The sequence below is a fragment of the Microtus ochrogaster genome, chromosome 10 (assembly GCF_000317375.1).
Source record: "Microtus ochrogaster isolate Prairie Vole_2 chromosome 10, MicOch1.0, whole genome shotgun sequence".
NCBI lineage: Eukaryota > Metazoa > Chordata > Mammalia > Rodentia > Cricetidae > Microtus > Microtus ochrogaster.
In genome coordinates, this window is record NC_022016.1 from 58,275,961 (window position 1) to 58,302,091 (window position 26,131).

The 26,131-nt window shown below is 55.5% G+C and overlaps 3 protein-coding genes across 4 annotated transcripts in view; 2 read left to right on the plus strand and 1 right to left on the minus strand.

Moving 5' to 3' along the window:
- The first annotated feature begins 2,892 nt into the window (after nt 1-2,892).
- Nucleotides 2,893-5,771, plus strand: Tekt2 (tektin 2). The gene is made up of 9 exons (XM_005353239.3): nt 2,893-3,262; nt 3,348-3,473; nt 3,634-3,839; nt 4,258-4,401; nt 4,484-4,598; nt 4,725-4,832; nt 4,941-5,084; nt 5,251-5,330; nt 5,480-5,771. Exons 1-9 carry the CDS (start codon nt 3,107-3,109, stop codon nt 5,691-5,693), a joined length of 1,293 nt encoding a protein of 430 aa, XP_005353296.1. The 5' UTR covers nt 2,893-3,106; the 3' UTR covers nt 5,694-5,771.
- Nucleotides 5,772-6,091: 320 nt separating this feature from the next.
- Nucleotides 6,092-10,898, plus strand: Adprhl2 (ADP-ribosylhydrolase like 2). Its single transcript, XM_005353240.2, has 6 exons — nt 6,092-6,392; nt 8,585-8,681; nt 8,933-9,140; nt 9,219-9,403; nt 9,697-9,797; nt 10,249-10,898. Exons 1-6 carry the CDS (start codon nt 6,107-6,109, stop codon nt 10,539-10,541), a joined length of 1,170 nt encoding a protein of 389 aa, XP_005353297.2. The 5' UTR covers nt 6,092-6,106; the 3' UTR covers nt 10,542-10,898.
- Nucleotides 10,899-12,029: 1,131 nt separating this feature from the next.
- The window catches only part of Col8a2 (collagen type VIII alpha 2 chain), a 23,901-nt gene continuing 9,799 nt past the window's right edge, over nt 12,030-26,131 (minus strand). Inside the window, exons 2-3 of one of the 2 annotated variants that reach the window (XM_026781764.1) lie at nt 16,409-16,605; nt 12,030-15,876 (exon numbers count right to left, since the gene is read on the minus strand). In XM_026781764.1, coding sequence (XP_026637565.1) covers nt 13,958-15,876; nt 16,409-16,589 — 2,100 coding nt within the window. In that variant the 5' untranslated portion in view covers nt 16,590-16,605 and the 3' untranslated portion in view covers nt 12,030-13,957. Of the gene's footprint in view, nt 15,877-16,408; nt 16,756-26,131 lie in introns of those variants that run through there. The other variant, XM_005353241.3, reaches the window with a different exon arrangement.

Here is a 26,131-nt window from a genome sequence, read left to right on the forward strand (position 1 = left end):
CCTGGAACTGTGCTCAGCTCAGGCACCAAGTAGATCTGAGGCAGGAGCGGCTGCTCCAAATTGTAATTACTCTCTACATTATTTAGACTTCTTGAGATAGAATGTCTGGTAAAACTTTTGCTCTCAATATTATTTGTTATATTTATTATTTGTTATTATTGTTTATAGTTGTAGTTAGTTTAGTTCTGTCTTATTTAGACAAAAGGGGGAGATGTAGAGAGAGCCCGCCTTTTGGGGGCGGGATGGCCTCGGGCAAATGTTTATAAATTGGGGGACACAGACGCTGGAGCCCCTTCCTGTTTCCTGTTTCTGGGCATCACGGGAACTCTGGTTGTGTGAGTATGCTATTTACATTAAAGTTGTATAAGCTTATACCAATTTGTCTGTATTAATCCGATCCCCCTTCAGAACACACGTAGCATGCACAACGATGGGCAATCCCTGACACGCATAAAGCAGGCGTGGTGATGAGATGGCAAGCATATGGAACATCTTAGCCACCTGGGACTCCACTTGGTTTGGGCCACAACTGTGCACATGTCCCTCTTCTAACAATGCAGCTGACAACCTAGGACCCCCTCCTGCATCAAGCTGCACAACAACCACCCCGAAAAATGGCATGTTTCTCTGCCCCTAATAGCCATTCATGACCTCTTTCATGGACAGCGCTGATTCAGGAATATTCCTAGATATTTGACAGAGTGAGCAGACCCATCCAGCCTAGACTGGCTGAAGGTCGATGTGCAGTCAGGCAAACTATGACCTCTGCATGGACTCTGAGGGAAGTCCCTAAGCACTAAGCAAAATTAAGTATGTGTAAGATTAAAGCCAGATGCATCACGGGAAGGAACTGTGCAGTAGGAAAAAGCATATATAACCCAGAACTAGCAATCAAACTATAGAAGTACCCAAATCTTGTATCAGATTTCCTGCTTCTTGATCTGTCTCTAGGATCCTTCATAATCCAGAAGGCTCCTGGGCAGTCAGAGTCTGCAAAACAAAGGATGGGAACAGCAGACCTATGTGTCTAAAGGACATGACCTTCATCAAGCCCCTTATCTACAACAGTGGTTCTCAATCTGTGGGTTGCAACCCCCTTAGAGGTTGAACGACCCTTTCCACAGGGTTCACCTAAGACCATCAGAAAACACAGATATTACATATGACTCATAACAGTAGCAAAATTTATGGTTATGAAGTAGCAATGAAAATAATTTTATGGTTGGGGTCTCCACAACTTGAGGAACTGCATCAAGGGCCGCAGCATTATGAAGGTTGAGAACTGCTGATCTAGAATCTAGCTCCAGGAGCCCTAAACCTGGTGAGACAGCTGCCCAGCAGTTCCATTAAAGAACAAAGGCTCACCACCGCTGCCTCCTCAGGAGTCAATGCAAACAGGCCTGTCAATCACCGCCTAGACAGAACCAAGTCCCTTGGGAAAAGCCGCTTGTTCTGGAGACCCGGCACAGTTGTCATCCCTTCGCTGGTTGATGGGGAATCTTTGCCAACCAATTATCTTTAAGAGGTGGGACCAAGTTAGGGTGTGGCTTTCTGGACCTGGAAAAGAAAACGGGTCACGGCCCAGGTCTCTCTGTGGTTCCCTTGCAGCACAGCTGGGCTTGGACTGCTCGTTCCTGTTTCATGAGTTTTCCCCTTATAATAAATAAAAATATAATTGTTTTATCTTTTGGCTACCCTGGTTATTTCCAGAATTGAGCTAACGTCTGCAGCTGGTATCCACTCTCGATCTTAGGAGTGTACCAACCTCTACTCCACGATAAATTCTGCCCATACTTCACACTGTGCTATGTGTCTTGTCTTTGGTAGTGGTGTAGGGTGTGTGTGTGGGGGGGGTGTCTGTTAAAAAAAAATCTGCTCTATCACCAGTTTTTCCTGGGCTTATTCATAACAAATCTGCAGGATGGATTCTCCTACAAGCAAGCACCTCCCACTTCTCAGGTGGCAGCCCCACCCTCCACTTGCCCGCCAAGTCCAGACATCTCTACCTATCTCTACACTTGTGGGAATAACACCTTCTGCCGGGCAAAAAAAACAAAAAACAAAAAACAAAACACACACACACACACACACAAAAAAACCAACCTTTTTTTTTTATGATTTCAAACACTAGTAAAATTGTTGAGCAAGGCAAAGTCAATGGAATGTGTGCTAGATACAAACCCTAAGGTATATTTTTTTGTTACTCCATCCATTTCTGCAAGGAGACGAAAACAAAGCGAGCCGGAGCGCGAGGCCTTTACTCGACACACTAGCCATACTTTTAAAATCTTGTCGGTGTAAACCGTTGTTCAAACTAAAATGTCTAGTCCCTAGATTCGCAGCTGGAGCTCAGGAGACTTGGCGCAGGGGCGCAGGTGACTCCGCGAGGAGGGGGCGGTTGCTAGGCAACCAGAGACGCAAACAACAGGCGTTCCCAGACTGGGGCACCGAGGGCGAAGGAGAGCGGGGAGATCAGGTGAGAGGATCCGGATGGTGGAAGTATCCTGTGGCCGCCCTCCTAACCCAGACCTCTGGCCGGTGTATCGATTGAAACCCCAAAGGCGGAGCCTGCGCAGGCAAAGGGTCCTGCCAAGACTCTGATCCCAACTCCTCCTACGGAGCGGCCAGCCTGCTCCTCCTCTGTACCAGGGCGGGGCAAGAGACCCGGCGCCCAGGTAGCTGGTTTCAGCCTGGGTGCGCCAGCCCAGTCATACCACCCTGGAAGGGAAACAACGCTTCTTCTCCCAGATCCCCTGTGAACCAGGCCCACAGCCTAGGAAAGAGCTGATTGTTGGAAGTAGGGGTGATAACAGGATTAAGGGGTATGGTCCCTGCCATCCCTTCACTAGGCATTTGGCGCTTCCTACACACACACACACACACACACACACACACACACACACACACACACACCACGGGCTCTCTTCCTTCCTTTCCACGCCCCTGGATCTGCAGGGCTTTGTGCCTGAAGATGGACCGCTAGGAAATAGAGCAGATTGATTCCTCCCAGGAAGTTGAGCTGGGGTTCAGAAAGGCACCTCTCTTTTCTTCTGCAGGTGGTGGTCTGGAACAGGCCTAAGGGTCTCAGACCCTTGGCTCCTTAGCCATGGCTACACTCAGCGTCAAGCCCAGCCAGCGCTACCAGCTCTCGGACTGGCGCACCAACAGCTACCTGTTGTCCACCAATGCGGAGAGACAGCGGGATGCTTCCCACCAGATCCGCCAGGAGGCCAGGATCCTTCGCAATGAGACCAACAACCAGGTTGGGGGGCCGCTCAGCCGCCCCATGGGCCATGGGAGGGCCCTCAACCACAGACCCTCGTTTTATTTGATTCCATCTCTTCCAGACTGTATGGGATGAACATGACAATAGGGTCCGCCTGGCAGAGAGGATCGATACGGTCAACCGGTGGAAGGAGATGCTGGACAAGTGTCTGACAAATTTAGACGCTGAGATCGACACGTTGACACAGGCAGGGAGCCCGGGCCGGGTACCAGGGGGCTCTGATGCAATGGCCTGCCCCTCCCATCCCACTTCCAGATCTGGGAAGCTATGATCCCCTCTACCAAAGTAAGGATCGCAGCAATCTCGCAGTGCATCGCCCCACCAGCCCCTGTGCCCTTCCTTTCTAGATGAAAGAGTCCGCAGAGGAAAACCTACAGGCTAAGAACCTGCCTCTGGATGTAGCCATCGAGTGCCTGACCCTGCGGGAGAGCCGGCGAGACATTGACGTCGTGAAGGACCCCGTGGAAGAAGAGCTGCTGAAAGAGGTGGAAGTCATTGAAGCCACCAAGAAGGCTCTGCAGCAGAGGACCACCCAGGCCTTCCAGCAGCTGTGGTGAGGCAGAGAAGGGCCTGAGTACACTCACGCACTAGAGGCATCACGGGTTTTGTGGGCAGAGAACCCGGGCTTCTGGCAGAAGCCACGGCTCGTTTACAGCCTGCTTTCCGCTGCCTACTCCTTGTTAGGATTCTACTCCTAGGCAGCCATTGTTCTGTAGCTGAAAGCACCTGTCGCTGCCCTCAGCACCTTATCGTAAGTGTGTGTGCGCGTGTGTGAAGCCACACACCCCGGCTCTGTGTCTGTGGGACACTCACGAGGCCGTGCTGCTGTCTCGGATTCAGCAGCACCTGCATGGTCATACACAAACACACACACACACACAACCCCTAGGTATCTTCACATACTGCTGCACCGGCTGCATCCCAGAACCCCGGGGGGGGGGGTGTGGCTCCAATGCAGTTTTCTTCCCCAGCCTCCTGCAGGAAGTCCGGCAGCAGCTCAATTCTGACCACCGGGACAAAATGGAGACACTGGATATCGACAGGGGCTGCCTCTCTCTCAACCTCACTTCCCCAAACATCTCTCTGAAGGTTAACCCCACACGAGTCCCCAAAGAGTAAGAGAAGTATTTCAGTCAGCCCTTCCTCTGTCCCTTGGAGGCCACATCCTGCAACCCCACTGTTTCCTCTCCTCCACAGCTCCACCACGCTTCAGCAATGGGATGACTTCAGTAGGTTCAACAAGGACCACGCAGAGGCCGAAATAAAAGCAGCCATAGAGTTGAGGGAAGCCATTGCCCTAACTATCGCTCAGGTGACTGAGACAAACCGACCTTTATGTTTCCTTCCCCACTGACCATATGTCAGCCCCTTCCCGACTTAAACAGCAGCCTCACGCGGCCATGACCCTCTTCTTGCCTGGCCCCCTCTTGTCACACAGACCAACAATGAACTTGAAGCTCAGAGGGTTGCAACAGAATTTGCCTTCAGGAAGCGGCTCCGGGAGATGGAGAGTGTGTACAGTGAGCTCAAGTGGCAAGAGAAAAACGTGAGTCTCTCCCTGTCTCTTCCTCCCCTGCTGTGAGGCAAGGCACTAGGTGCCCGGCTCAGGCCCGAGGGTGCGTCTTGCTGGTGGATAACAGTATGTCTACCACAGACCTTAGAGGAGATAGCCGAGCTGCAGGCAGATATTCGGCGCCTGGAGGACGACCTACGCAGAAAGATGATGAACTTGAAACTCGCACACACCCGGCTGGAGGCCAGGAACTTCCGGTCCAATGTGGAACTCTGCCGGGACCAGGTACCATGGTCCCCACTGGGGATCGCCCTCCTCTGCTAAGGAGTCTTCAGTATTATCCCTGCCCAGGTTCCTGGGGGAGCAAGCGTTCTGGCCCAGGGCAGCCCTGAGGCCCGCTGAAGGGCAGCGTGGCCGAACTGCGAATCCCATCCTGCCCTTCTGCCTCCAGCCCCAGGATGGTCTCATTGATGAAGTCCACCAGTTGGAAGCAACCATTAGTGCCTTGAAGCAGAAGCTGGCCCAGACACAGTAGGTTTAGAGAGGGGAGAAAGGGTGGGAGACACTGCCCAACCATGGGACCTTACTGCCTGCGGGTCCCTGTGGGCTTTAAACTGGTGAAATGATCTGGCCCTCGAAGCCTCATGCAGGGCTGTGAGCTCTCGATGCCTCCGCTACAGGGATGCCCTGGATGCCCTGTTCAAGCACCTGGCCCGGCTGCAGGCTGACATTGCGTGCAAGGCCAACTCCATGCTGTTGGACACCAAGTGTATGGATGCCCGACGCAAGCTGACGGTGCCGGCTGAGAAATACGTGCCCCAGGTGGACACCTTCACGCGCACAACAAACCGTGTACTGAGTCCACTCAAAACTTGCCAGCTGGAGCTAGCCTAGCCTTGGTGGCTGCGGGAGGAGGGAAGGTTGGGTGGGAAATGAGGAGGGAGCAGTGAATCTAATAAAGATGGAATTTCTCAGGCCAGGCTTTTCTCTGATTCCCATGAAGGTGGCTGGGAGAGAGGGAAAGAGACGCTCCATTTGGGTTGATGGAGTGGCCTAGGCTTCAAAGGGGTCAAAAGTCCAAAAGAACAGCATTGGAGTAGGCAACATTCTTGTTCAGGTTCTTTTCAAAGGGACCTCCGCGGCACTTCAGGGGGCAGTAGGTTTGATTCGTGTGGCCCTTTACAAATGCGAGGGTCGACGGAGCGAAGCGTGCGGGGACTGCGGGGCGCTGCGGCGCCAAGTCGCTGAGTGGTGCTATAGACTGGGACGCACACTGAGACTCCGGGTCACAAGGGGGCGCTGTGGGGATGCGGGGGGCGGGAGGACCGCGGAGGCGGCAGCGTCGGCGCCGGAAGTGGCGCCTAGCCCGCGCGCGGATGGCGGCGGCTGCGGCAATGATGACGGCGGCGGGCGGCGGCGGGGCCGGTGCGGCCCGCTCTCTCTCACGCTTCCGAGGCTGCCTGGCTGGCGCGCTGCTGGGAGACTGCGTGGGCGCTGTCTACGAGGCCCACGATACCGTCAGCCTGACGTCAGTCCTGCGTCACGTGCAGAGCCTGGAACCGGACCCGGGCACGCCGGGCAGCGCGCGTACAGGTGGGCGGGGCGCCACCCGCCGGGTCCCCACACTTGGGCGAGGGTCGTGCGGCGCAGCCCCGAGTGTGAAGGCCCCTGTGACCCGATCTGTTCTCCCCAGCTCTCCCGGTAGTTAGGTCTCCCGCCGTGTCCCCTGTCAGAGCGCAGGCCTCGCCTAAAACCTTAGCGTGAGCCAGAGCCCACTCGTCCAGTTCGGTGGTGACCAGCTTTCTCAAGCTGCTGGCCCGATGTGGGCGTCGGCGGGCACTGTCCCCAGCCTGTGAAGATAGGTCCCTTCCCTCCAGCTCCGGTCCAGATGTCAGCAGAGGGCTCGGTTCTTCTTGGAGCGTGTGGAGAACAGTCAAAGCGGGCTGTCGTCAGATCCCCGGAGGACACCTTAAGTCAGAGGCGTTTAGAGATGGAGGAAGGAGAGGCAGGAAGACAGTCACAGAACCAGAAGGAAGAATTTCAGGATGGAGGCACTGGTGTGCTTCAAAAAAGTGCTGCTGGTAGTCTTGGTCCCAGAAAGCCATGTCAAGTGTGTCGAGGAGAACATGGAAAACGGGTGTTAATGAGAGCAGAGATGAGGCAAAGACAACTATTTTTATTTCATTGTAGTTTGGTAAGATTTAAAAAAAAAAAAAAGCCATGCTTTAGGTTGAGTGGTAGTTGGAACTCTGTGGCTGCAGAAAACCCAACATAAGGACTGAGTGAAAAGAGCTCACACAACTGAGGAATCCGAAGGAGGGTCTGGCCTCGGGTCGGGCTCAGGTCCGGGAACTCAGCCCATCTCCTAAAGGCCTGGTTTGTTCCTCTCTGCCTTGAGATTGCCTTTGCGGGATGACACACTGACAGTACTTTCCCTCCATGTGGCCCCCGTAGCCCTGGAGTAGAGGTTCTCCTTTTGCTACAGTAGCTACAAAAGCTGCAACCCGAGTGTGGGGCCTGGCCCTAAATAAGCAAGTGGCAATAAGAGATGGGTGGCTGATAGTTACCATGTGGTTAGGCAGAGGTCGGCCTCCTGGTGGGCTGGGACTGAAGAAAGGTGCCCCCCTCAAGATCAGGGCACAGTGGGCAAATGAAAGGTGTGTGATTGAGGATAGGAGACTAGGGAAAAGAGCAGCCTCTTACCTCAGGGCCAGGCTGAGGGAGACCGGGAATGCAGTTACTGTTATGAAGCTAAGATGTAGGGTCCACCAAAAAAAGAGGGAAAATGGAGTTTGGGCTACATGGAAGGAGTGGACTGGCTATTGAGGAATCAGGGAGGCACTTATCAGGAGAGTCTGTTCTCTAACAGTCTTCTCTTAAGTGAGGCCACATCACTGCCCCTAGCAGGTTAGCAGCCTCTTTGAGTCTGACATGTTAGAAGTACGAGAACCTGCACCTGTAATCCCAGTGCTTATGAGGAAGAGACAGGAATCTGTCTATTCTAGGCCAGACAGTACTACACAGTGAGACCCTGTCTCAAATACAAAACAAAAGGGACAGGAGAGATGGTTCGGCAGCTAAGAGCACTGGCGTTCTTCTAGAGGACCCAGGTTCAATTCCCAGCATCCACATGGCTGCCCACAACCATCTGTTAACTCCAGGCTCAAGGGATCTGATACCTTCTTCTGGCCTCTTTGGGCACCAGACATACATGTGGTGCACAAACTCGCAGGAAGGCAAAAATACCCATACAAATCAATTTAAAGAAGGGGATGTCAGAAAACCTGCAGCTGGGGGGGGGAAGGAGATGAGGTGGGTAGGGAGCTACCCTGGCTGGAAGGACTTGACCCAAGTGCTTGTACAAGGGAGTCTGTGAGGTGGAGGGTGATGAGCAAGGAGGGGGCCACACTGGGAAGAGTGTGGATACCAAGCCCATGAACTGAGGCCTCTTCCTGAAGGCAGTGGACAGCTGTTTGATCAGGAGAATGAAGGGAAGAAGGCAACCTCTTCTTACTGAAGAATTTGTGTCAGCGTTGGAGGTGGGAAGCAGGAGAGCCCATATGGGCCATATTGAGATAATTAGCGGTGAAAGAAGAGAGTGGAAGGGCTCCCTTCAGAAATCAGCAGGGAGTCATGACCCTTGGGGAGTAGCCAGTTGTTGCAAATCCCAAGGCTAAAAGCTGAAGAATTCATAGCTGGCAGGATGGAGGGGTAAGAGGTCAGCTGTTGGGCATTCCCCCAGAGCCCTTTGGGACGCTCTAACCCTACCTCCCTCTTCCCTGCAGAAACATTGTACTACACAGATGACACCGCCATGGCCAGGGCCCTGGTGCAGTCCCTACTGGCCAAGGAGGCCTTCGACGAAGTGGACATGGCTCACAGGTGAGGGATGTGATCCTGGCATGAGGCCAGGCAGGCAGTGGTGCTGCACCCCTCAAGAGAGGAACTATACCTGTGCATACCCAGCAGGGCCTCTTCTCAAGGCTGACACCAGCTCCCTGAGCTGAAAGTGACAGCACGGTCAGTACAGGCACCTAGGCACTTCGCACCTCCCCTTCCAGCCCTGCGCAGCCCTTTCTTCTAGCCACGGGAGACATCTTTGAAACTCTGTCTGCCTTCTTTCTCTTTACCAGGTTTGCCCAAGAATACAAGAAGGACCCTGACAGAGGGTATGGGGCTGGAGTCATCACTGTCTTCAAGAAGCTCCTGAGCCCCAAGTGCCGTGATGTCTATGAACCTGCCCGGGCCCAGTTCAATGGAAAGGGCTCCTATGGTAATGGAGGTGCCATGCGGGTGGCAGGCATCCCACTGGCCTACAAGAGTATCGAAGACGTACAGAAGGTACTGGACAGGCGGGTCACAGACACCCCTTTCCCGACTGATCTGTAGAGAAGTGACAGTGGCTCATCCTCTCCACAGTTTGCCCGGCTCTCGGCCCAGCTGACCCATGCCTCCTCCCTGGGTTACAACGGTGCCATCCTGCAGGCCCTGGCTGTGCACCTAGCTCTGCAGGGTGTTACATCCAGTGAGCACTTCCTCGAGCAGCTTCTGGGCCACATGGAGGAGCTGGAAGGTGATGCCCAGTCGGTCCTGGATGCCAAGGAGTGAGTATGGGCTGGAGCTGGGACTGAGGGGGTCAGAGTGTGCAGGTCAGGGGTGGGTGTTGGCACTGCAAAGCCGGGTCTTCCTGTCTTCACTGGCAGCTGTATGGAGTGATAGGAGGAGGCCCTTTGTCTCAGTGGATTCATGGCCCTCGGTGTCCGAGAGAACAAAACATCTCTGGTCCTCTCCCAACACTGGGTGGGACCTGATGTCCCCATTCCTCTTAAGGGTCCCTTCCCCTACCTGTGTCTCTACCTGTTCACTCTGACCTCTGAAATCATTTCCCAAACCCCAGGTTAGGTATGGAGGAGCGTCCTTACTCCAGCAGGCTGAAGAAGGTTGGAGAGCTGCTGGACCAGGACGTGGTGAGCCGAGAGGAAGTGGTGTCTGAGCTAGGTGGGTGGACCCTGACTGATATATTCCCCAGCTGTCCTCAGAGGGCTACTGGGACAGCTAGAGCGCTTTGTAGGGCCCCTGGCAGGGCTGTTCACATGGTGCCTGCAGCCTTAAGGATCAGTGTCCACAGAAACAGCAGCCAGTTGTCGATTTGTCTACCAGTGTGACTGTGGATGTTAGTTTACCTGGTGCCTGTGCCCTGGGCACCACAGAGTATTTTACAGTGACTCACATCTCAGTAGCCCTGGGAGAGAGCAGGAATCACGGCCAAGGACAGGCCTTACTGGGATCTTGCCTGGCCACCAGCAGGTGTGGTGGCCCCATGGTCTGACTGTAGAGCCTGAGGTCTCAGGCATGGCTCTGCACAGAGCTGGGAGGGCTGGCTCTTGGCAAGGGCAGGACGCCTGTGGCAGGGAGGGAGGTCAGGTTCCTATTTCCGGCTTTCCCACAGGGAATGGCATTGCTGCCTTTGAATCTGTGCCCACCGCCATCTACTGCTTCCTGCGCTGCATGGAGCCTGATCCTGAGATCCCCTCCACCTTCAACAGCCTGCAGAGGACGCTCATCTATTCCATCTCACTTGGTGGCGACACAGACACCATAGCCACCATGGCTGGGGCCATTGCTGGCGCTTACTATGGGATGGAGCAGGTGCCAGAGAGCTGGCAGCAAAGCTGTGAGGGCTACGAGGAGACGGATGTCCTGGCCCGGAGCCTGCATCGGGTCTTCCAGGAGACTCTGTGAGGACACAACCTCAGTGGCCTTGTCAGGCCCATCGGGACCAAGGACAGCTCAGGTTGCAACCAGAGTCCCTTTAAGCTTAGGACTGGAGTCTGTGGGACAGTGAGGAACTGGTGCCTCCTTGAAGCATTCTTTTCCATCTAGGACATGGACTTCAGTAGGTGGACTCGACCTACGGATACACCATATCTCCCTGTTGGGTTTTAACCACTGTGACAGGACAAAGCCAGCAGGTTGTGTGGCTCTTGAGACTGGCGTCTGCATCCAGCCCATCCATTGCCGACCTGGCCTGGCCCCTCTGGAATGGGGCTCCTTGACAGCCTCTGGTGGGAGTCACAGCAATAAACGGTTTTTTGTAAATCCCAGCATATCCTGTGTGTTTCCACTGGTGGACTGTCTTAAGTAGTGACTCCCTGCCTGCTATTCTTCTAGTACTGGGACCCCAAGGCAGTAGCTGCTGTGTTGTGGGGCAGTCTTCTCCTTCCAACCGGGGAGGACAGAGTGGGCCTGATCAGTGACTTTTCTTATTGGAGGTCACACACTGCTGTCAAGGCATCTGGACAAATACCTTGCTTGAGATTGAATAGAAATGATTGTTCTGACCTGGATGCCCTGTAGAGTGGTACAGAGCACCCACCTCTGATGGGAGTGGGGTGTCACCCCAGGTATCCCAGTGAACTGTGTTGTATGCCTCCTGTGTCTTGGGGCCCAGGCTGAAGGCCTTGGTTTGCAAGGAAGTTTTTGTTACAAAGGACAGTTGATGGTAGGAGTAGTGGTGTATGCCTTTAATCCCAGCACTGGGGAGGCAGAGGCAGGCAGATCTCTGTGAGTTTGAGGCCAGCCTGGTCTATGTAGTGAGTTCTAGAACAGCCAGAGCTACAAAGTAGACCCTATCTTGGAAAAAAACGGAAAAAAAAAAACAGAGTTGAAAAGACACCTTCCCACAAACCATGAGTATGATCTCTGAGCATCCTCGCAGGTTCAGTGAAGGGACAAGCATGTGCAGCTAGCTCAGGGCTTGGCCTGAGGCTGCAGGAACATGAGACAGGCGGCTTCCATCAGCGTAGGCCAGTAACAGGGCATGGCTTTTATCAGGTCTGCTGTCCTAGGTCCCCTGGCAAGCTGTGGACAGGTGCTTTCTGCTCGGGACAGCCCCCCTACCCCGTCCTCAGGACCAGAGAGCCACAGCTTCATTCATAATTTGTATCAGATGTTGTAACTTGGCCCTTGGGGTCCTGAGCCAATCACCATGCTCCACTGCTCCCGAGAGCTTGCAGGAATGTTCCAGTGAAGTTCAACCCGCTCCAGCCACTGCCCTTCTTTGGTTTCATAGAATGCCTCCAAGTGTGCCGGTGGTACTGAGGCAGCAGGGGAGCCTCAGGAGCCTGCACAGGACGCTGTAAGGAAGGGTGCACTCCTCAAGAGGCCAGAGAAGTGCCTGGACACCGTGAGTCATCTCTGGACTGAGGTCAGGGTCACAGCAGGGTTTCCACAACAGGTTTTATTGGGGATGGTCCATACAGTCGGTACTGCAGTTTTCAGAGAGAAATCCATTTTCCTGATTCCCCAGTGCGTTTTCCCTGAACCTGACATGGGGCTCATGATAAGTGGAGAGAAACTTCCTACACCAGGCTAGAAATGAAATCACAAGTGGAAAAACCTAAATTAAAAAAAAAAAAAAGCCAGAATATAAAAATGCACAAGGTAAGTGTAGTCGTCACGTTAAAGCCTGACACTGTTTGTCAGAATTGCTCAATGACACCTACAGCTCCCACCCGCAAACACTGCAAAATTGCCACCCTTCCCTAAAGGCTTCAGGGTAGAGTCCAGCAGCTCCACTCTGATACAACTTTTGGGGCTCCCTCAGAGTCAACTAACCACTACCCATCAGAACTCATCCCTAACACGTCAGATTAGTGGCTTTGACCCCAGGAAGGAGGAGGCTGAACAAAAGGCCCAGCAGGGATGCTCTGACTCACTAATTGGTTCTCTTGGGCAGAAAAGCACACTGAGCCCTGGACAGAGCTTTTCCTTGCTGGCAGGGGCAGGCTCCCCCTTTGGGAGCGGAAGTAAGCAGTTAACCTAGGCTACTTTGCAGGGGAGGAGGCTGGGTCCTGGGCCCTCAGCCCATCGGCAGGCACAGCTGAATGGGCACAAACTGGAGCACAAGATGGGTTTCCTCTTGAGTGTCCCAGACTCACACTCGGTACAGTGATGCAGGCTGACTAGGTGAGAACTGAGGAAGGTCATGGACCACGGAGAAAGCAGCCATCCTTACACAGGTAAGAGTATCGGCCATCCCTGCCCCCAGCATTGACCCCAGCCTGAACTGGGGGCCAAGGAGCTAGGAAGCAAGCTCGCCTGTTGACCTGCAGGAGCATTGTGATTAAGGAGGGTGGTGGAAGCCTCCAAAGCCAGCTCATTCCAGCGGGGTCTGCTGGCATCCTTTCTTTCAGAGCCTCAGCCTCTTGGGCCCTACCCTGCTTAGAACAGGAAATTGGAAGCAGAGGGCGGAGGGAAGGAAGTGCCCACAGATGAGCCCCTCCGGCAGACACTAAATCTCCACAGCACAGTTCTTATTAAGTCTTCACCGTGTGCCTCTGCGCAGAGGGCCAGAGACAGGCGCTCTTGAAGACACTCGGTTTGGGGTTGGCAAGGGTCCCCTAACGGTCTGATGATGAGAAAATTAGCCTACCCCCAGCGGGTGAGAGGAAAGAGGGAAGGGCACTCGTGTCTGCTGATCACTTGTCCTGGTTGGCTCTGCAATCGCAGGGATACTACAGAGTTCCATCTCAGCCCAGGGCTGTCCACCAATGGGGATAGCCAGGGAAACAGAAGAGCTACCAGACTGCCTCAGATCCATGCCCCTGTCCCCTCACAGACCTCTACAGACGGTTGCTTCTGGAGTCTTTCAGGGGCCAGTAGCAAAGGCCACACAACTGTCCCCACCAGGATCATTCCGGGGGTCTAGTCAAACTGACTGCCTCCAGGTCCCCCATTCCCTTCTTCCTTCCCCCCAAAAGGAAACAAAGACTTCAGGGAACCTAATGTCATTTGCTGGAGGCCTCCAGGGAGCTGGAAGAGGCCCAGTGAACACAGGCATCACCCCTGGCCCGTTCTGTGCGTCTAATGCCAACAGGAAACCTGGACTGAGTGCTCCAAGGTGCTGCCTGCAGACCAGGCAGGTCCAGAACAGGGTACAACCCCTACAGTGCACTGGGGGAAAGAAAATTAGGCCAACCTCTTCCAGAACCCACTTCGGCCTACACACGGGGAAAACAGGTCCGTCTCCTCGGGCCAAGGCCGCCGCCGCCTCTGTTGAGTTGTTGGTTGTTTTCTTCAAATGGCCGTCTCTAGAACTGGAAAGGTCTCTCTATCGCTAAAGAGGAGGAGGCCAGGGCAGCAGGGCCCCCCACGGGTTATGTGGGACAGAGCAAGAATCCTGAGAAGGAGGAGTGGATGTACTCAGTGGAGTAGAGGCCGTTGGCCTGGTCTGAGGGCATCTGCACCCACACCTGGTCATTGGGCCGCAGCTGGAGCACAGCCCCTCCAGACGCCTGGTCCAAATGGCCCTTCTTGTACTCGTCGTAGGTGTAGGTGGCCGGCACGTTGTTCTTGTACAGGGCCACCCACACATTCGTGCCCTTGACATGCACATGGTAAGCAAAGTAATAGACGCCTCCCACAGGGCAGGTGAAGATACCAGTAGCTGGGTTGTAGCCGCTGTGACCGTTGTAGAGAGTCCGGTCAAACCTAACTGGCATGCCTGAGGCAGGGAAGGGGGAGGTGAGCAGAGCGGTGAAGGCCGGAGTAGCCTGTGCTGACAGCTCCCCCAGCCCAAACTGTGGCTTTCCCCCCTTGCCCAGTACAGCCCCCTCCACTCCACCGTTGGGCAGATGCAAGCCTGCAATACCAGTCTCGTCAAAGGCTCCAGGGGCACCAGGAGGGCCAGGAGGCCCAGGGGGCCCAGGAGGACCTGTGAGCCCTGGGGAGCCAGGGACTCCAGGGGGTCCTGTGGGCCCAGCAGTGCCAGGTTCCCCCACTTTTCCCTCTCCTGGAGGCCCTGGAAGGCCTGGTTCACCCTTTAGGCCTGGCAGACCCTGGGGCCCAATAGGGCCAGCTGGGCCCTGCAGTCCTGGGATTCCAGAGGGGCCTCTCAAGCCAGGCTGCCCAGGAAGCCCCAGGTCACCTTTCTGTCCGAGGGCTCCTGCCACCCCTGGCCCTCCAGGGCGACCTGTAAAACCTGGCTCACCCTTGGGTCCAGTTGGTCCAGGGGGTCCATGAGGTCCAGGAAGTCCCCTCTCACCAGGGAGCCCAGGCTTCCCTGCCAGACCATTAGGCCCTTGGTCACCCCGAATGCCAGGCACTCCTGGGGGACCTCCAGGTCCTATCTCTCCCTTGGGTCCAGGAGGCCCACGTCTACCAGGAAGCCCTGCAGACCCAGGAAGGCCAGGTGGACCCCCAAGGCCCTGTGGACCCTGCTCTCCTGGCTCCCCATCCTCTCCTGGCTCACCTCTGTCCCCCAAAAGCCCTGGGGCCCCAGCTGGGCCCCTATCTCCCTTAGGTCCTGGTTTTCCTGGCATCCCATAGCCAACAGGGCCTATCAATCCAGGGGGGCCCCGGAGCCCTGGCTCCCCTTTAGCTCCTGCTGGGCCCTGTGGCCCTGGTATCCCTGCTGCCCCTGGCACCCCCACACCGTCTACCCCAGGGGGGCCTTTTGGACCCATAACTCCTGGCTCTCCCCTAGAGCCTGGAACCCCAGGGGGCCCAGAATCGCCTTTGTCTCCTGGGGCTCCTGGTATCCCATCCAAACCTGGTTTGCCCAAGCCAGCTGGACCAGGTAGCCCGGGGGGGCCAGGGGCACCTGTCTGCCCAGGGGCCCCAGGAAGCCCTGGCTGGCCTACCCCAGTATCCCCCTTGAGACCCCTATCACCTCGGGGTCCAGGCTCTCCCTGGGGTCCTGGCTCCCCCCTAAATCCTGGAGGCCCTGGCATTCCCTGGGCACCTGGTTTTCCAGGGACAGTAATGCCTGAAGGACCAGGAAGGCCAGGGGGTCCTGGGGGTCCCCGGAGGCCCTGGTCCCCTCGTATCCCTGGCTCTCCCCGCAATCCTGGCTGTCCTGGTGGTCCAACCTTGCCTGGGAGCCCTGGGGGACCAGCCTTGCCCATCCGGGAGAAGCCAGGGGGGCCAGCAGGGCCTGGCTGCCCATGAAGCCCAGGTTTTCCTGTGCCTGGCTTTCCTGGGAAGCCAGGAGGCCCAGGGGGACCCCGAGGTCCTGGCTTCCCAGGGGGGCCCGGCTCTCCTTTCAAGTCCATTGGCAGCAGCGGCAGAGGCATTTCTGAAAGACAGAGAAGGGGACAGTCAGGGCCTGGTCACTAGAAGCTGGAAACCTCATCTACCCATTCCCCTCGGGCAGTGCGAAGAGCAGTGGGGGGGGGGGGGACGAGGCTTTGCACGACTCGGAGAGCCCACTCCCAGAGCTCCTCTCCACAGTGGAGGAAGTCCAAAGGGGTCCAGTTGCTGTCCCGGGGATGGCCGCAGGTGTCCTCCTCCAGGACTTCCCTGTACCCAACTAACCAGTCAGGCCCTGCCCAATGAACTTAGAATATGCATGACTGCAAGACTTGTTGTTGTTCAGCCACCAGGTGGCACCAGGAACCCGCTTTACAGACCAGTCAAGCGGTTCCATTACCTAGCTACTACTTTCCTGCACCCCCACATGGAGACTACTGAGAAGCCCTGGCCCGGCCATAGGATGAAAAAGTGGAGTCGGGATTTCTGCTGGACACTGGGAAGCTAAGGTCTCAAGGGTCTGGGGGCGCTTAGGGAGCCAGGGATCTGGCTTAGGTACTGAGTAGGGAGGCTCTCACCCAGGTACTGGCCCTTGCCCTCGCGGAAAGGCGGTCCCACTGGTCCTTTCTGCCTGGGCTGCACGTACTTTACCGGGGCATAGCCTGCTGCGCCCCCAACTCCGCCGCCAGAGGACACTCTTGGCCCACACCCCAACAGCAACAATAGCAGCGAAGGCAGAGTCATCGGAGCCCCCTGCATGGCCTCTGTGGATGCGCTGCAGAGAGAAGGAGAAGGCGTCACTAAACCCGCCACCAGGACCAGGGGCTCAGCTGGAAACTCAGTTGTTATCAGAAAGCAAATCTCCAAGGCAGGGATCTGAAAATAAACCTCTCCCGAGTGCATCTGACTCCCCCGGGCTAGACTTCGCAACCAGACAGAACCTTCTGGAGAACCAGTGTGGTGATCCTTTGTGTTTTAACAAATAAAGTTTGCCTGAAGATCAGAGTGCAGAGCTAAGCCACTAGAGGTTCAGGCGGTGGTGGCTCACACCTCTAATCCCAGCACCAGGGGGGTTGAGATAGGAAGTGATATGGTTTATGGCTGGGTGGAGAGAGGAATATAAGATGGGAGGAGACAGGAGCTCAGATGCTCAGTCTGAGGTTTCTTTGAAATAGCATTTAGTCTGGGGATGCAGTCTGAGGATTCATAGAGATAGGATCGTCCCTTCGGTCTGAGCATTGGTAGAGGTAAGAACTCTCTAGTAGCTGGCTGCTCTGCTTCTCTGATCCGTCAGCTTTCACCCCCGTTATCTGATTCCGGGTTTCATTTATTAAGACCATTTAGAATTTGTGCTACAAACTGGCTTGACCTCAGCACATCCCTTGCTAAAGCAAACCCCTGCCGTGTACATCTTCCAGGTACCACTGGGGCTTTTCAGAGATGTAAATACAGTTATCTCAACACTGGCATATTGGTGTCACTGGAACGCCCAGATTCCAGATGATGATATAGGGGAGGCAGGTCTGGGATTTGACTTGGGTCCTCATGATTCTCCATCAGGTTGACATCCTTCTGGACTCCATGCTGCCAGGAACCAAAGCCTTATCTTTGGCCTCGCCATCCCTTCCTTTCCCGCCAACCTTTACTCTGTGAGCCAAGAGTCCTTACAGGACAGCTCCCAGGCCCCTGGTCGTAGTTCCAGGCCCTTGAATCTGCTGATTCTCCCAGTGGTGTCAGTTTTACCTCTGCTCATCCTTCAAGGCCCCTTCCTCCAAAATGCCTTCTGCCAGTTCACACACAACTTTGTGCCCCGCCCTGTGCTATCCATACCACTTAGCTGAACTCAAAAAGGCCCAGGGTCTGGATTCTCCAGCTTGATTACTCACTAGAGAGGGATCTGGGCAGGTGAAATGGGGTAATACATAGAATATGCAATTGTTCATGGCATTACATTATACATAAAACCCCAAGTGAAGGCAAGTCCATCATTACCTGACCAGGATGCTACCACAAAGTGTGCGCTCTCCACACAATGCACTACTCTGTGTGTGTGTGTGTGTGTGTGTGTGTGTGTGTGTGTGTATTGGCTTTTTAAATTTATTTATTTTACATCCTAGCCATAGTTTCTCCTCCCTCCTCTCCTCCCATTTCCTCCCTCAGGCACTACTTTTTAAAAATGCCTTTTTAATTATGTTTTATTTATTTGAAGGAGGAGCACATGTGTATGAATGTCACAGTCAGAGGACAACTTGCATGAATCAGTTCTCTCTGTCCACCACATGGATTCCAGGGATCAAACTCAGGTCATCAGGCCTGGCAGCAAGTGCCCTTACCTGCTGGCATCTTGCCAGCCCTAGACATGGTTTTTAAAGTGGGGCACAGAGGATGGGAAGAAGGGCTGAGGAGTTAAGAGCACTGACTCACTGCTCTTCGGACAACCCAGGTTTGGTTCTACACACCCACATGTAGGCTTACAACCATCTGCAGCCCCACGCAAAGGAAAAGAAACAGTTTTCTTTGCCTCTCTGTGCAGCTCTGGCTGTCATGGAACTTACTATATAGACCAGGCTGGCCCCAAGCTCAGAGATTGATCTGCCTGCCTCTGCCTCCTGAGTGCTGAGATTAAAGCCAAGCCGTGTGCCAACCACCTCCTGGCCACTGCCGCCGCCTCCTCCTCCTGACAGGTTCTCATACAATCCAAGCTGGTGTTAGATAGCTGAGGACAACTTAGAACTCCCGACCCTCCTACCTCTACCTCCCGGGCGTTGGGATTGCAGGTGCAATGCACCACACTCGGTCTTAGAGGGTGTTAGGGATTGAACCCAGGGCTCTGGAGCCACATTCCCAGTCTATAGATGTGCTCCATGTAGAGTATGTCCTTAAGGAAGTCATTGTCACAAAACAGCTACCAGAAGAAACAGCAATGAGAAAGAAAGTACAAGGAAGCTCTTCCCAAAGACGCTCCCTTGGAACAGATAAACAAGGTCACCGCAGGGGCCTGTGATGCAACTGTTAGGAGCACTGACTGTGCTTCCTCAGGACCCAGGCTGGATTCTCAGCACCTACACTGTGGCAACTCCAGCTCAGGGAACCCAGTGCCCTCTTCTGGCCTCTGTGAGTACTGCACACACATGGTACACAGTCATACATGCAGGCAAAACACCCACACACATGAATAATAAAAAATTATTTTTAAAAATGTTTAAACTTAAAAAAAATCAGCAGAGCGATGGCACATGTCTTTAATCCCCACATTTAGGAAGCAGAGGTAGGCAGATCTCTGAGTTTGAGGTCAGCCTGGTCTACAGAGCAAGTTCCTGAACAGTCAAGGCTACACAGAGAAAACATCTTGGGAAAAAAATTAAAGCCTTGGCCATGCCTCCTCTGGACTCTTCACACATGAAATGCATTCGCCACCCCTCCCTGCTTAAAATCACCCAGCTCTTAGCAGGAATGGACAGAGGGCTGCAGAGAAGCTCCACGGAGCCACTGCCCCACTCCTGGGTTCAAATCCAAGCACTACCACTCATCAGCTCCGTGACCTCAAAGGACCTCTTACACCCTGAGCTTCAGTCTGACAGTAAGACCTGTCACTGTGGGTCCCTTTGTGCCAAGCTCAAGCTGACCTTCTCACGGAGCCCAGTGAGTCCATGTGAAGGTGACCCTGTGCCACGGACATGGAAAGAGAATTACAGGAGCTTCCTGCAGCTTGGTGTGGGGAGGGGGCTTCCCCAGCATGTGTGAGGCCGTGGGTTCCACCCTTAGCAGAGGGGGAAAGGAGAAGGAGGGAGGGTAGGAGGAGGGATAGGGAAGAGACACTGCTTATAAACGTCTCGATTGGGGCTGAGGCTGTGGCTGTGGCATCAGAAACCTCCCTGAGCACAGGCCACCTGCCTCATTGGCTGTGACTGATGCCAAGACCCAGCGAACCTGCGATGTACATACAGGTCCGGCTCTTCTTAGATGCTGCTGGTGATCAGCCCAGAAGCTGCCCCAACAGTTCACATAGAAACACTCACTACAGCCCGCGAGGATGCTACTGTGTCCAGAGCAGAGGAAATGGATTGAAGGGCTTCGTCAACGGGCTTCAGATAGACCCTAAACCTGGGCAGGGAAGCCCCGCCCTCTACCCGCCTCACCTCGCCTGAGCAAACAGAGCAGGCCCTCTTGCACTAGTTGTGCGAGCTAGAGCACTCAGAGAGAGCTGTGCACACCTGTCTAGAGCCAGAGTGTTCTGTCCGGCAGGTGGGCAGGGGTGGGGGAGCAGAGGGGAAGCGTGGAGGAAGGGGGCTGAGTATAAAGCTGGTTAACAGAGGGAGCCAAGATGGCTGCCGGCTTGCTTTAGGCCGGGGTCAAGGGCATGACACCATCAGAAGAGATCCAGAACAGTCCTGATCCAGAAAGGTCAGACCTGTGTCTCACCCTCAGGAAGTGGTAATGGATGGCAGAGTCAGGAAGGTACCCAGGCAGGTGTGGTACCAAAGGAAACACCCCAGGGCTAGCCAGGAGCAGGACGCCAGCACCCAGAGCTTTGAGATCTGCCTGGTGTGTGGTCCTACAGAAAGTTCCTTTGACTCCTCCCCATAGCTCCTAACACTCCAGCAACTTCTACCCAACACTGATGTGTGTGTGCAAGAGAGAGAGAGGGAGAGATAGACAGATGGACAGACAGACAAAGACAGAGCCAGGGACAGAGAGACAGAGAGACAGAGAGAGACTCCCTCCAGGAGATCAGGACAGGTCTGATACCAGGCAAGTCTTTGGAGAATGAGGGAAATGATGGAGGAGGCATGACTTAGAAGGTTTTTGTTCAAACAATGACTTAATTTCTGTGGCCCTCTCCACGAGGAAGGTGCTGTCAGGCCTGTCTGCAGGTGAGGAAACAGACTCAGAGCAGCACAGCGGTGCTTGCACAGGGTGGGGGACAGCAACGACAAGGCTAGGGCAGAGAGGCCTGTGACAAAGCCATGCTTTAACCACTAGGGTTTCCTGCCAGGGGAGCCAGGCCAGCCAGCAAAGCAGCCAGCGCCAAGAGCCTGTTCAGGGACTGAAGAAAGAGGCAATGACCTGGAGGTGGCGCTGTGTGGACCTGCGTGACAGGCCGCAAGAGCTGCGCTTGCTTACTGCGCCCCCTTGGTGCTTCTCCACCTGCTGGAGACACCCAGCGCATTGGCTGCCTCACCCAGCCTTGTCTGTGGAGCCAGGCTCAGCTCTTCCGTCCTAATTTAGCTCTCCTCCTCTCCCCGTCCCCACATGGCCAAGCTGGCACACAGCGAGGCTCCACAATGTGTCACCAACTCAATTCACCGTCAGACTTAACACACAATGCTAGATATGGTGGCCCATACCTGTAATCTCAGAAAACAGGAGGCAGGGGCAGGAGGGGCACAGAAATGTCTAGGCCATCCTTGACTACTTGGCAAGTCTGAGACAAGGATATCTCAATCAACCAATCAAGAACACAGCAAAAACCCGCACTCCAACCTTTCCCCAGCGACAACCTGAAGAGCGTCTCTGCACAGACGTGTCTTGCTCCAGAAGAGTGGAACAAAGGGGACAATTTTTCTGTTACTTGTTCTCCCAGATGGAATTATTGCCCAACTTAGAGGGTCAAAGATCAGGTGGCAAGTCCTGAGACTCCAGCCATCTCTGCCCACGACTGGCTGTGTGACCTCGGGCAAGCCATCACCCTCTCTGGTGACCTCTCCCGAGGTGTGGACAGACCAAGTCTAGGGCTGGCGGGGGGGGGGGGGGGGCGGAGCCTCGGAGGTGGGACGCGTTCAGGAGACGCTGATTCAGGGGATTGAGCCCTGGCGGCGGCGGGGCAGACGCGGTGTTTGGACAGCTGCAAGTCCTTAACGGGGATTTCCCCCCTTTTCAACAAATCGCCATAAAACACCATTCCGTCCAAGTCAGCGTTTTGGGGCAGCCTGGCCTCCTCCCAGGGAGGCGGAGGAGACAGGCTGGGAGCGGGTGCCCCGGGGCTTCCAGACCCAGGTGGGAGGAGGCGCAGGCCAACCGCTCCCCTCCCCGAACCCCTCCCCCGGCTCCGGTCTCAGGTGTGTCCCCGCTCCATCCCTCACCTCGGGGCAAGCTGTCTCGTCCGAGGTGCAGAGAGGCCCGAGGGAGGGCGCAGGGTGAGGCTGCTGTGACCCCGCCCCGCGGTGGGGAAGAGTGGAACCCGACCCGAGCAGAATCCAGGCCCCAGCACCCCAGACGGCGGCTCCGCGAGCAGCGGCGGGGAGGCGCGGCGGCCGCTCCGCCAAACCACAGGTATGCTGCGAGCCGCTTCCTGTGGAGGAGACGTTCAGCAGAGCCCCTGCCCGGTGCCTGGTCCCCACTCCCCCAGCCTCTTCCTTTCTCCCTGGTCTCTTGGCGCCCCTGTCTTCCCTCACCTGTCAGGTGACGGCATCTCCCAGCCCCTCCTAGAGCCAGGCAGCCCCTTGGCCTCCCAGCGCAGGTACTTACAGCTGGGTGATACTGGGCAAGTGATTTAACCGTTCTGAACCTCAGTGTCCTCAGCAAAAAGATCAACTGAGGTCTCAGGAGCCAGCAGACCTTCTAGGTGTGCTGTCTTGGCTTGTCCCTTGAGGGTCAGGACGTCCCGCCCTCAGTCCAGCCATATACCCTCCTGCTGCAAAGTGACACCTAGCCTCCATCCAAAGCCTAACGTCTTGAGAAATGAAGTCTGAATTCCATTTCCTGGCCTTCTAGACCTTTCTCTGGTTAGTCGAGACAGAACACCAACCAGGTTTGTCTGTAGAGACCGCTGAAGACAACTGAACTAAGGACCCCCGGGGTGAGCAGAGGATACGACCCCAACCTCAGGCCCTCAACCTCCACTGTAAACTCTAAACTCTCCCCTTCCCTGAGTCCCAAAAGGAACGTGGTCTCCTACCCAAGGCCAGACCCCACCTCAGGAGCTTAGGGTGGACGCCAACCGTGTGGCTTCCAGTCACTTGCTCCACCTGTCCTCAGTTCAGGCATGTCCCTGCGCGCCCCGAGGCACCGTTCTCTTCCTCCCTTCCCTGACAAGCTTCGACCCTCTTCCTCTGCCTGCGGGCAGAACCAGCCCCTCCCCCCCCCACACACACACACCCCGCCGCTCTGGCTCGGGTTCACGGCCTCTGGACTGTCCTGGCAGTTCCAGCTCCAACACGGAGTCCCAGAGTCCAGGCACACCTGTCTCCAGCTTCCCCCCTCCCACTGTTCTTTAGCTCCGCCTCCCACGCTGCTGTCATTTCCTCTCGCTGCTTCCTATTCCCCCAACCCCTGGTGCCCAGGATAAAAATCTGAACATCATTGCTGGCCCTTCCTTCCTTATATGGTAATGGAGGCTCTACACCCCTGCAAAGCCTTGGCAGGGTTAGGAGAGACTACCCTCCCTTCCAGCCCACTTGGTCCTTTCCTGAAGGCTCTTGGGAGGCCACCATCCTACATCCTATGCAACTATATGTTAACACCCCTATTCCTTTCCCTTCAAGCACCTCCCGATTTGCAGAGCTGGACCTTAGTCCGAGGACGGGCGAGGAAGGGAGGAGTCACAGGTGGCGGGTGATGCTTAGGCAGCGGTGATGGTGACAGGCACACAGGTCTGAATGGAAGGGCAGACGGATGCTGGTGCTTGCTGGTCAGTTGACAAGGCCTTCTGCAAGGCCAGTGTGGACAGCCATACTTGTGAATGCTGGACCTTAGCTCTGTGTTTGCTTCCATGGATGAGGTCTGGCTAGAAGGGGGGGTGTGTGGGGGTCTGAGTGCCTACATCTCTCTGACTCAGCCCCCTAGGTTTTTTTTTTGTTGTTGTTGTTTGTTTGTTTGTTTGGTTTTTCGAGACAGGGTTTCTCTGTGGTTTTGGAGCCTGTCCTGGAACTAGCTCTTGTAGACCAGGCTGGTCTCGAACTCACAGAGATCCGCCTGCCTCTGCCTCCCGAGTGCTGGGATTAAAGGCGTGCGCCACCACCACCCGGCCTTCAGCCCCCTAGTTTAAATGTGTGGGTAAGGGCTGCCCTAAAGCTTGAGAGCTGCCCGGGACCTCATCACCCAGGTGGGTGTCAGCTCAGGAGCACACCTATGGTCATGGCATCTCTCCTACCAGGCTGCAGTTTCCACACCCGGCACACAGGGGACCTCCGTCTAGGGAACAGCCCTGGAAGGAGACTTGAGGGAGAAGGCAGCAGGGTCACTAGGAGGCAGGGGCAGATGCTGGCAGAGGGATGCAAACTGAGGGCAGAGCACGCGTCCATCCCAGCGGGGAAGGCTGCGCAGTCTCAGAAAGGACGAGCCACCTAGCGACACACGGAAGGGGAAAGGCACTACCTGCAGGTGAAGCCTGGACTCGTGGGTGGAGCTGGCCGTGCTTCAAGCCCGCCACAGCCCTGGGTGTCCTCCTTACCCACCTTCCCATAGTTGCCGACGTGACCCTCTCTGCCTAGGACCCCTTTCTTCCTTTTTCTTCCAAACACACTTCCCAAAGTCCCTCCTGAGTGCCCCTTCCTTCAAGCAGCCTTCCCAGCACCTCCCCCTCAGGACCACCTCAGCCCCTCCCTTCAGCATCACTCAGGAAGAGTACTCAAGAGAGCCTACAGCTGGGATGTGGGGATGGGGCTGGGGCTCCAGGGCAGGCCCTGACCTGGCCACCTTCCACCTGGGGCCCAGCCCTAGGCATTCTGATCGCGGCTCTCTGTTGCCCTTCCTGATTCCTTAGGCTTGAGCCACAGAAGGCTAGCTCTCCCTCCTTACAGGTGACTACATTTAATGCCCCGCCCCTGGCCTCGGCCCACTTGAGTCTAGACACCTGTAATCCCCTGGAGGAACATCTCCTTGCCACCAAGCCTCCAGCCAGGGAGGTAGAAATCTCCAGGCTGAGACAGATGACCCCTTGGCCACTACACCCTCTGGCAGGTAACCAAGAAACTGGCTCCTTCCATCAGGGGCTATGGGCTCAGCGAGTGGCATGCTGTCCTGGCTTCCAGCAGAGGTCTTGAGCCTCTGACCAAAACAGACTGGAGGGTCTCCAGACGCAGCCACCCAGCCTCAGCCCTGGCAGGCCGGACCTCCTCAGCCTCCAGCTCTTCGCCTTCTGGTTCCCATTTGCAGCCTTTTCCGGAGCGCCACCCTCCGCCGCTGTCGCTCCAGCCGGCCAAGATTCCTGGGCCTCGCGGCTTCCCTGCGTGGTGGCGGCGGCGGCAACAGGAGAGGCCGGGTTGGACAGAGAGGGAGCCGGCGGGAGTGCGGCCAGGCCACTGCACTCGGGCACAGCCAAGCAAATAGGGCCGCGCCAAGGAGCGGGGCTAGATAGTTCACAAATGAGAAAAAGCTGCTTCCGACTTGGGCCGGGGTTTTACAGCGCTAAGAGCTGAGGTCACCTGCAGGAGAAGCCGTAGGCAAGGGCACCCTGGGCCTGGGAGGGAGTGGCTGCTGCTGCAGCAGCAGGAACCAGTGAGTTTACAGGGAGGCACACACCTTCTCTTCCAACTTTGGGTGTCAGAAAATCCCGTCCAGGTCTAGCTTACCTTTTTGGTTTTTTTTTTTTTTTTTTTGATGGGAGGGGCCACGAAGGTCGTAGCAGAAGCAGGGCCTGGTGGGAATGAAGGACAGGGGCAGTGAGAGCGTGCCTGGAGAAAGCGTGGGAAACCTCCCATGGGTCCTCATCCCCCTCCACGCCCAGGTAGCAGTGGCACCTGACCAGGAGCCCTGCTAGAGCGGCCCCCTCCTCAGCCTGGTGCCAGGGACCCATTTCCCCCTAAGCACACTTAGTGACAGTCCTGCTAAGAGACACCGAGGAACCCCTTTAAGATGTGTGCCCAGCTGTTCTGGCTAAGTCCTTTCTCTACATTAGGACTGACTGGGGGGTGACCCTTAAGATGGGGAAGTGGTCTGAGTAGAGAAGTTCATACCGAGGTCTCCACCCCTGCCCTGGAGAAGCTGGGAGCACCAATCAAAAGGCCATCACAAGACTGGCTAGTCCTTAATCGCAGTACTCAAGTGGATCTCTGTGAGTTCGAGGTCAGCCTGATCTACACAGTAAGACCCTGTCTTAAATAAACAACCCACTCCCAACACACAGTTGGCTAAGATCCCTGGGCAGCACAGAGCAGAGATCACTGTCCCTCCACCTCACTGTGAGCTCCCCTAAGGCTTCTTGGAGGAGGAAGGGACATTCAAGCTGAACTCTGAAAGAGGAAGAGAAATCTGAACAGCAGATGAGGTGAGTGGAGAAATTTCAGGAAGTTGCTTGGGGGATCCAGGGATGGTCTAGAGATGCTTGGGAGATCAGGAGATGGTCTAGAGATGCTTGGGAG